Source organism: Diospyros lotus, chromosome 11, assembly GCF_014633365.1.
Source record: "Diospyros lotus cultivar Yz01 chromosome 11, ASM1463336v1, whole genome shotgun sequence".
Taxonomy (NCBI): Eukaryota; Viridiplantae; Streptophyta; class Magnoliopsida; order Ericales; family Ebenaceae; genus Diospyros; species Diospyros lotus.
Window position 1 is genome coordinate 1,685,869 of NC_068348.1, and position 10,936 is coordinate 1,696,804.

Here is a 10,936-nt window from a genome sequence, read left to right on the forward strand (position 1 = left end):
TAATTATCACAATCAACCACAATTAACATAATATAGTCAACAATAGGGGTGGGTGGGTAAGTGGGCGGTTGGGGAATTTTAGGTTTTGTTTATTCTTGAGTAGGTTTTAAGTCTTGTTCCACTCTTGATCATTGGTATCTTATACGATATAAGTGTGACTTAGAATATGAATAGTACATTGTTTAACATATATAATGGTCGTGCGGTATACTTCTTGCATATGTAATAGATTATTCTATGTGTTATATGTTATATTTTTTTATATTATATATAATATTGATATGCGTGAGTAGTGTAAAATTTTCTTATTACTAAATTTTAATGGTGATTTCAATAAAGTTACAAATGAATCGAACCGTTCACGAGTGATTCGGTGTTTGACTTGATAAAAAATTATCTAAATTCATTCATTAAGATAAATAAATCGAGTTTGAATTTAATTTTAAAGTTCGATTTATAAACTAGTTAAGTTTGAGCTAAATAAAAACAATCTCATTTATAAAATATATTAATATATTTATTTATTATGTTATAAATATATGACTTAATATAAAATTATCCAACATTTTTGTTGTAATTGAGATTTTGTTGTATTTTGAAAACAATTAGACAAGTAATTTTAATTTTCTTATTACATGAAAAATGATATTATGTTTATTATAATTTAAAAAATTTATTAATTGATTATCATGTTTATGTTATATTTATTGATTATCATGTATGATTTAAAGTTATATTTATTGATTATTTACATATTAGAATATTAAGCTGCGTTCTCTTTGTTTTTTAATTTTCAGTTTTGAATTTTGAATTCATTTTCAGTTTTATATTTTGGTAGTCTGTTTTTAGAAAATTAAAAACGCATTTTCTTTGTCATTTTGAAAAACTATTTTTCAAAATAGAAAATTAGAAAACGCGTTCTCTTTGAAATTTTGAAAATATTTTTTTAATGATATTTTATGTAATAAATTTGATTATTAAATAAATTATAAATATTTAATGTTAATATATTATTAAAAATATATATATTTTAAAGTTAATGAATTTTATAATATTTTTTTTATTAAAATAATAAAATATAAATAAATAAATGTATTTTGAGTTTAGAGTTTGTTTTTGATAAAAACACTCAAAACAACTTTTTGTTATTTTGAGTTTTTTTTACAATTTTTTTTTTATTTTCAAAAATATATTTTTAAAAACAGTAAAAAGAACGCGTTTTCATTATTTTAAAAAATTGAAAACTAAAAATGACTTGAAAACAGTAAAAAGAACGTAATCTAAGGTTTTGAAAAAATAATTTTAACAAATTTGAACTTGCTCGGACTTGGGCTTGCTAGAAACTTGTTGAGCAAGGGCTCGGGGTCGAGCTTGATCTCAACCTGACTTGTCAACCCTTTGATGAGCCAAGTTCAAGTTCGATTCACATGAATTTAGTTTAAATTTGAGTTTTCAAAAGCTTGAGCCTAAAAATTGACTCGTTGAGTTGAGACTCAACTCAATGAATCTCATTTGAGCTCAATTCAACTACAATTCTAATCAAATGTTTGTTGCACTTTTATCTTTTGATATAAGATACCATTGACTTTCAAAGAATATGATAGAATTGTAGGGAGGTGTGGGATTTATATAATGGATATTATTTAATGAAATTAAAATTTTCCAGTTGTTATTGCTGTTAATCTGTAATATAATAACATAGTTAGATGTTATTTGTTAATTTAAATTTAAAGTAACTTACACTTGCATTTCTTAAGATTAGGCCAAATTCAAAGATTTTTTTTTTTATTCTGTGGACTTATATTAATCCTTATTTATTTTTGTGTATATTAATAATGAAGTCTTATAATAATGGCTAATTGGGTGTGCAATTGTGTATATTTATTTTTTTTTTAAGTTTTTGGGAGTTTTATAATTTGATGAAAAATCAAAATTATTTATAAGGCAATCAAATTGAAGCAATTTGTAGAAGTAACGAATGTCACTTTTTATACTGAAATGACCAAAATAACCACCATAATAAAAATAATAATATGATTTATTATTGAAGGAAAAAAAAATCATAGAAGTAACTGAAATTATATAGTATATATTTACATACATATATTGTTTTGATTATTTCATTTTTAACTGAAATTTTATATACAAAATTCAACTGAATAATTAAAATTGAATTTAAAAAAATAAAATCAAACGAACATAAAATGTATCTTAAAAGAGATTGAATCAAATTAACAAAAAATCAATAATTAGGAACATAAAATGTATTTGTTCTAATCTTCGGATAATATAAAGAAATGCACCAGATGGAGACAAAAGAACAGCTTCAGGTCTCCCTCGCATTACAAGCAAACAAAAGACTATTCTAAAATATAACTGACGTGTGCTATCAGAAGGGGCTTCCCCTCGTCCTACCTCCTACGCCATGGAAGAAGTCAAAGGCAACTTTGAAAAGATTGACGAGGGAGTGTGTGTGTTAAAAGAGGAAACTTCTATTTGACAGGAAATAAAAAGAAACGTGCTAGGTGAATTTGAACACGTGCGCAGAAGGATTTGTCTAAAAGCTTTAGTCAAATGTTACTACTCGTCTAATCTAATCTTTTTTATCATCTGATGTTACAGAATGGGAAGGCGGCTGAGGAAATTGTTTTAACTGAAATTCATTTTTATATGCTTCTTTCTAAAGAAGAAAAACTAAACAAAACGACGTTGGTTACCTCCTGCTGCTGTCTTTTTTCTGCAGGTCTGGAATGGGTAACAGAACAGTCTTCTTGTGTTTCTCATCAGTGAGTCAAAACTCAATCCCCACAATCCGACATACTGCCCATCTGGCTTTTGGATAGTCGAAACCAAGCCCCAGGTGTTCTCTCGTGCAGAGGGCCAGAACTTGTAACGCCCGAGAAGAGTGCTATAGTTAGCTCAAACCTGGCTGCATCATGGGGAAGAAAGACCAGTTGTGGCTGGTTTCACCCCCTGATTCAACTTCGAGTACCTTATCATTGGTCCACCAGTCGGAGTCTGTATTAGGCTTATCGCAGTTTTCTACATCGGCATTGTCAAAATTGAATTCCTTAACAGAACCGAGTGTGATGGAGCGATGCTTCTGAGGTGGCTGCTGCTGCCTGTCCTCCCCGTCTGAAGAAGCTTTCTCGGGCTTGTCATCGGATATTTCATCAAGATGGGCCTTGAGGCTATTAGCTGCCTCAGATGAATTTGCATCCTTTTCAGCAGCGATGTCTGCATTATTTAGAGATGGTGATGCGGTCATGGCCAAGGATGGCTTCTTTACCATGCATCTCGTAACATCTTCAGTGGTGATCTCAAAAGATACTCTGGGATCAAGCACAACTACTTCATTTTGGAGTCCATTAAATTGATCTGTGAGCGGCGCAATGTCAGAATTTTGACGGTCCAGAGGCCTATGTCCCACAGCTTCAGGTGTTAATGAACCAGATCGTTGCTGCGATCCCCATTCACGGGCAGAAAGCTTTTCAAGGGTCAAAAGCTTCGGTGGAGGATTGCCAATTTGGAACTGAAGGAGCTGGGCCCCACCGGGAGGAAACTCCAGATCAGGAAAAGGAGATGAAGTGCCCGAACCAGAGACACCTGAACTTGGTGAGATCAAGTGGCCAACAGGGCTCCCTGGATAGAACTGATAAGATTGAAATTCGTATTGGGATATAGGGAATCTAAGACCAGCTTCACCATTCTGGTGATTGGGACCGAGTAGCTGAGCAAACGGCACTTCAGGTGAGGAAGGTGTCGTCAAATGGACAGACTCGGGGGGAGGAGTAAAAGGGGCAGTGGAGGGTTCAGTGGTGAAAGTAGAGAAAACTGGGGGCGAGACTAACTGAGTCTCATGGGCATAAGGGCCAATAGCAAAGATGGAGGCAGGCCCAGGGGAGTACATGCTAGCAGATATAGAGGTGAAGGATGGAAAGCCAACTGGTGACTGTGTACAAGAGGGTGGTTCGGACTGAAGGAAGGATGCGGGAGAAGAGGGAGGTGCAACAAAGGGAAATGAGACACTAGTTGTTTGAGGTGGATTTTCAGCTGCTGGAACCTCTATTCCAGGAGGAGTTGTTTCGGGAACAAGAACAGCATGTCCAATTCTCTTGCTTTGTCCGTGAGATCCAAAACATGAGTATATGCTCCAACAGCTTCCCCATCTTCTTTTCTGCACATAACCAAACGATATCAGAATCATTGCACTTGTAAAATAGCCAGTGCTGCCACATTTCTTCTGTATATCTAGCAAGAAAATGAAGGCAACTATTAGAATTCAGAGTAGTCCCAATCACCCAATTACATCCAGTCATTCTGAAAGAAATTTCCATCATTCTGGAGTCAATAAGGCATGGCACAAAGACAGCAAAAAAAAAAAACCGTTATCTCATATTTAAGAAATTAAATGTCTGCAGATAGAATTTAGATCTCCAGTGTGTAGCTACTATGATTGCAAATCGCAGCACAGGATAAACCAAGTATTGAAGCAGACACATACATTCAAACACTTTCAACGCCTCTATTTTAATATATTTAATCACCACCCTGTACACAACTATGTACGTGTAAAAATCAGTATCTGTGGAGTTGATCAATCCTGATGGCTGCTGGACAACTAAGAACATATTTACTCGTTCATATTGAAATTCATGCACATCTGACCAACACTTCTGGAGCTTCTCTACTTCTGTGATTGAGAACACACCTTTTCCAAATTAGAAGCAGCAATACATCCCAGCATGGAATGTCAGTTGGATGGGATTCAAGATAATCTGATGTGGTACAGATTTGGTACCTAGTGCCTTCCATAAAAACTGCACTTGATAATTAATCATTAGCCTGGGATGAAAGTCATCCATCCCAGGGATAACCTTGTGAAATTGAATCATGACTTATCTGTGAAGTGGAAGTTACGCAGGCATCTCTCTCTGGTTTTGCTAGTCTGATCATGTATCTAGTCATCAATGTGTTTATTTATAAAATCTGCCTTAACTGGAAAAGATAAAACCTATTAGTGTGATTATTTATAAAATAGGAAGTTTTTGGATTCCATATCACACTAAATAAAAGAGAGTAAAGTGTACATCCATAATGCTGTGGGTCTATGTCCCTTCATAGAGACAATCCTTATGGGAAAAAAATACGCAGCAATAAAGGGACAAGTACAGAACAACTCAAATGAAAAACAACCCTATAGCACAAGAATAGGAGAAGCTGTTTACAAGAACCGAGTATTTTGGAAGTTTCCTATTTGGCTAGTTAGTCAATTACAAAAACAAAAATATTTATTTTTTACCTATCTGAAGGCTATTTTCTTTCCTAGAATGATGGAAATTTCAAACTTTAAGTGCCCTATATGATGTGCAACTGGCTTAGTAGATGGGTAGATTTCAACTTTCAAAACCTGTCTATTTCTGCCCCCTTCTTGCTTACTACCTTCTTTGGTTTTTAGAACTTTGACCTGGTTTAAACAAATGCACACAGATCATGAATTAGCTCTTTTGGAGGACTAATTTGCAAGTATCTACTAAAATGAAAAGCCTCAGAATATCTGTCAAGATCTCTGAAACAAGAGCCAAATGAGAGTGCAAAATTGACATGTTTGGTCAAGAGTTGATGCACAACACATTAACCTCAAGTCACCATGGTAAGAGAACCTTTACAGCACAAGCCAAAACATTGCTTTCTTCCATGTTCAGTGGAAATAGTAAATTTATGAGAAGAGTCCCAAGAGAGTAGAAGTCATATTTCCATATAACTAATGCCTATTAACCTTTGAAATTACAATGTTTGGTCATTTACTGATCATTGTCTGAATCAAAGAATATTTTGGAGGAAGTGAAAATTTCCCTGCCTACATCTAATTCTGAGGCAACTACAAATTTTAGACAAATGTTATCCTTCTATAAGAAAGCAGCCTTCTATTTCGAAGGGGGACCCGAAAAAGAAGTGCACGGGGATGGAAAAAAAAAAATTCTGATTCCACAAAAACCAGTGCAATATATAAAGCCGGAGTCAGAATGTTTGTGATGACTGTGGATCTGCTATATAACTTGAAACTTATAATGTTGTCTTAGATTTTAGATTATATTAAAATTGCTATCATCAAAACTAGCCCAACCTTAAGCAGAGCAAACAGCAACAAATTTGCTACCTCAGAGAAAAGATAACGGGGAAAAATGCACTCAACAATATTACCACTATACACTTTGCACTCTGCTGACATTATTAGTTGGCAAAACATAATAGGCAAATTCATAACAGAAATTAAGGGCAAAAAGAAAAAACGAAAGATAAAAAGTTACGTCTGCTCAAAACAACATCATGCAAGGTTGAGTAAAAAATGCGTAGCTGTAAAAGTCTATCCTCCCAAACACAGCTTCATATCAAATTCCCCTAAACACTGACTCCATTTATGGAAGCATTCAATAGATGTACCAAAAACTTCTTTCCAAAATGAAGCATACAGAAAATTTACAACTGTAGCAAGTGGGATACAGGAATTTATGCTCTCATTGACAACTTAATAATCACGCAATCTGGATGCAAGCATCTCGCAAATCATGTTGAAAACATCAAAAGACGTAGGCAATTGAAATTTAACTTTCAACACAGAATAACTACCAACACACTAGCCGAACAGACAACACTAAAAGATAACCTATAAAGCAACCTAGCCTATGATGACGGAACCAATCAGACGCTCATGTCGCACTGCAGAGCTTCTTTAAGTAAATAAGTCACATATTTGTACTGCAAAATAAACAAATTTTGCTACTGAAAATTTGGAATTTCAGCAACTTGTTCCGTCATCATGAGATACTAATACAGAATCACTAAAAAGCTTGCTCGTCCACGTAATATAGAATCACACTAGAAATCACGTGCAAACCAATGAAAACCTCAACCTCAAAAAGCAGAGAACTGCAAATACGAAGCCAACACGAAACTAAAACAGCCTGGAAATCACAAGTCAACTACACGAATAAGAACGCGAACACAATCAAAATTTCCAACAACTACACGAACCGAACAAAGTGAATATGCAATCAACAGATCCCGAATCTAGAGAATCAGGCTTTACAACCTCGAGCTTCGATGACATAATCAAATCACGAAACACCGCAAGCAACCGACGCCACAGCAAAACAAAAATCAAATTCCGTCACCTGAACGGAAGCTTGAGGCGCACGATTCTCAGCCGAAGCGATGGCGGTCGCGGCGGCGCTTATAGTCTCCAGAGCGTGGTGGTTGTTCGCTCCTCTCATCTCCGCACGCTCGCTCCTCTCCTCCTGATCAAACAAAACAATTAACCTAACTCCACCTACCGAAATTCCTCTTCATAACTTCCGCCGATCAAATCTCGACGCCGTAACTTTCTCCGGAAAAGCGGATGCTCGAAGTGCGAAAGTGAGAGCGACGACCAGAGACGCGGAGCACACAGATGATTGCGAAGGCGACGAATAAGCAGGCGAGAGAAATGTGAATTTATCTCAAATTGATGAGAGAGACGAAGAGAAGCGGAACGTCTCTCTCTCTCTCCCTCCCCCTTGTTTAAGGTCAAGCACGGCAAGGACTTCATAACTCTACTGTTATTGTTCTTAAATCATTGTTAATTAATAATTACTGTGAAATTATCGAAAGCTGTGGTTGTGCGAATTTACGTAAATAGCCTCGCGATCACATCAATTTACGAGACTTACCCATCTGCGATACATTGTTATTTTGTTCTATTTGTGGGATAGAATCGGGTGGAAAATTAGATAATTTGTCTAATTTTGATTCGGAATTCACCTCTCTAGGTAGTGGTGTAGTGGACTGTAGATTTTTAAAAAAATAAGACGATCTCAAATAAAAATTATACCTTAATAAGAGACTTATCGTGTTTTTTATATTTTTATATTAAAAAAAGTTAATATTTTGAGACTAAAAGATGAAATCCTTCACTTTAAGAGTCTCTCGTAGCTCAGTGCTAAGATTTCTGCAAGAAAGGTAAATTACAGAACTCAACAGTGAGATTTGAACACGGGACCTATAACTGACTATATAGCAGTTATAATCTAAAATTCTTTGGGACCAATACATATACGATCGTAACTGTTCAAAGAAAAAAAAAATTAATACTTAGATATTAGAAATGGAAATTAAAGGGAAGGGGCAGATTCGTAAATGTAGTGGGAGGGGGTGAAAAGTAAAATAGAAATGGAAATTAAAGGGAAGTGGAGGGGGTAATTAAAAAGTAATTAATTAATAATTAATTATTATTGTTTTACTTGGGAAATCGTATTATAATGTGGCATTTTGTCAAATGGGTGCACGTGTGGGTGTTGCCGTCTACTTTCTCGACGGCTTTCCTGTTAGATAGATAGCTGGGCCCCGCCACGAACTAACTTGTACGGTGCGCTAAAAATATTATTAAATTATTAAAATAAGTTACATTACGTGCGTATAAATAAAATATTAAATATTTTAAATAAAGATTTATTATTAATTGACATAAGGGGGGTGATCACTACTGGACCGGCCGAATTGCTTAAATTAAATATGTGTTAAAAATTAAATTAAATCAAGTAAATAAATATTCAAATTAAATAAATTAAAAAATAAAAAATCAAATAGATTGAAAAAAATAAAAAATAGAAAAGTCAAATCAAACGAAAAATTAAAAAAAAATGACAGTCACTTTTGAAATTTCTAATAGTTTAGTTATTTTAATATTTTTAATACGGAGACCGAATTGAACTAAATTATTAAAATTAAATAAATTGAATTTGTGTCAAAAAGTGAATTGAATCGACCAAATTAGATGTTCAAATTAAACAAATCGAAAAATAATTGGAAAAATTGAATCAATCGAAAAAATCAAGAAAAAGAGAAAATTGAAAAATAAAAAAAAATGACTTCATTTTTTGATATTTTTGTTGGTTCAATTATTTTAATTTGTTTAATATGAAAATTGAATCAAACTTAAATAATTAAAATTGACAAATTTAAAAATCGAACTGAACTAACTTACAATTTGATCGAACCAAACCAACAATTTTTGACTAGTTCGATTATTTCGATTTAATTAAAATTTGCCCTTCCTAGTTGACAATAGATAGTTTTAGTCCAATTTTATAATTTTTAAAGGTAAATTTTAAATGAAGATTAAAGTTAGCAGTGTGACAAATTTAAATATTTATACTTATAAAGTGTTGAGATCAAATCTTAGTGATTAAGTTTTATTTTTTTAAAATAAAAACTATAAAGAATATTTTAAAAATTCACTTTATTGACATGGTTTGGTAATACTAAAATATCTTATTGTTTATATAATAATATAAATAATACAATGATAATAATAAATTAATTTGTGAGTAAGGAAGAGAAAAAGTTCGATTTATCTAAACTAATGGAACAGAATCGACTGAATTTGTTGATTCTGTTCAGGATTTTTTTCATACTTAGGTTTGGTTTGATTAATTTTTCTCAAAAGTTCGATTTTTGATTCAATTTTTTAGTTGGAAATTGAAATAACCAAATTAATCGGATCAATCGAATTTTAAAATAATATTATTTTAATATTTATAAAATGACGTCGTTTTCTTTGATTTGTGTGTTTTTTATCGATTATTTTAGTTTTTTTTTTTGTTCTATTTTGTTTATTGCATTTCTTCAATTTAATCAGTTCAATTCAATTTATATAGTTTGAATTTAATTTTTTCAGTTATCGATTAGTTCAATTTTTCGAGTTAATTAATTAGTTTGATTCGATTTTATTCATCAGTTCAATTTAATCGGTTAGTAAATTTCGATCAATTCAGTAATCGAACGGACCGATTGTACACCCTTATTTGTGGAGTCTATTTTTCACAAACGATAAGATGTTTGAACTTGAAATCTAATAATTTTAAATAAGAGTGTGAAACTCGTCTTAGATCAGAATTGGACTAGATTGAGAACGAAAATCTTTCAATTTAAATACTAAAAATTAAATTAATTACTCAACAGATCTAATCAATACGGTCATTTTGATATTAACAAATTAATTCTATCACTATTCAATATGAATTAAAAAGTATTTATTTATATACATGAATTCAAGCAAAAATCAACAACAATTTAACATTCAATTTTTGATTTAACAAAACAATTCAACTTCTAATAAATTGAAAATTACTATTTTCTAAATCGAACATGAGACTAACGTTTTTTATTTGATCTGAACCGAAATTTGCACAACCCTAATTTTAAGGGTAATTTTTAAAAAATTAGCCCACATCTCGTATTATTGAGTGGGCCAATTTTGAAAAAAAAATATTAAATATTAGATGTGTATATTAGAATTATTTTTTTAAGCAAAACATGATTTAAGAGGAAGTAAACCTTTTTGTTAACCTAATTATGGCATATCTTTGAGTAGGATTGGATTGAAAGCAAAGAAGATCTTTCATCAATTTCATGGCTCCATATGGAAAGAGTCCTTTTTGCTGATTTTACCACTTGAGTGCATATCTTTGTGTAGGGCTACCAATTGGGCCTAAAGGACACTTATTATTCTATCCATCAAAAGGCTCATCCTTAGCCGCCTTAGCTTTTTTTGGAAAATTATTTTGGGCCCCTCACTATGTTGAAAATTAATATATTTGACAAGAAAGAAATGTATTAGGTGATGGAAGTCTTTATAAGGTTTCATGAGTGTTGGTAGATTACAAAAGGAAAACAGGAAAATCGGACATGAAAACTATTCTAATGCTTAAGTCTAGCATGGAAGATAGAAATAATTTAGAGTTGACATTGAGAATGATTGAATACTTACCCGAGAAAAAAAATCTTTCTCTTGTATAGATATGAGGAAATAATTCTTAGTTTATGATTACGTTTCTTTGTTCAACAGCATTTAAGAGTTTTTATCTTATAAAAATTAAGATCTAAAATTAAAGAGAGA

The 10,936-nt window shown here is 32.5% G+C and overlaps 1 protein-coding gene across 3 annotated transcripts; it reads right to left on the reverse strand.

Annotated features, from left to right (window-relative positions):
* Positions 1-2,507: 2,507 nt before the first annotated feature.
* Positions 2,508-7,580, reverse strand: LOC127813535 (uncharacterized). Of its 3 annotated transcripts, XM_052354550.1 has the most exons (3): positions 7,176-7,580; positions 4,712-4,998; positions 2,508-4,177 (listed from the first exon to the last, which is right to left on the reverse strand). In XM_052354550.1, the coding sequence occupies exons 2-3, from the start codon at positions 4,745-4,747 to the stop codon at positions 2,915-2,917; spliced, it is 1,299 nt and encodes a 432-aa protein (XP_052210510.1). In that variant the 5' UTR covers positions 4,748-4,998; positions 7,176-7,580; the 3' UTR covers positions 2,508-2,914. The 3 variants fall into 3 exon arrangements, with proteins under 3 accessions (XP_052210510.1, XP_052210511.1, XP_052210509.1); XM_052354551.1 differs by lacking the exon at positions 4,712-4,998 and having other exon boundaries at positions 7,094-7,579; XM_052354549.1 differs by lacking the exon at positions 4,712-4,998 and having other exon boundaries at positions 7,176-7,578.
* Between the last annotated feature and the right edge of the window lie 3,356 nt (positions 7,581-10,936).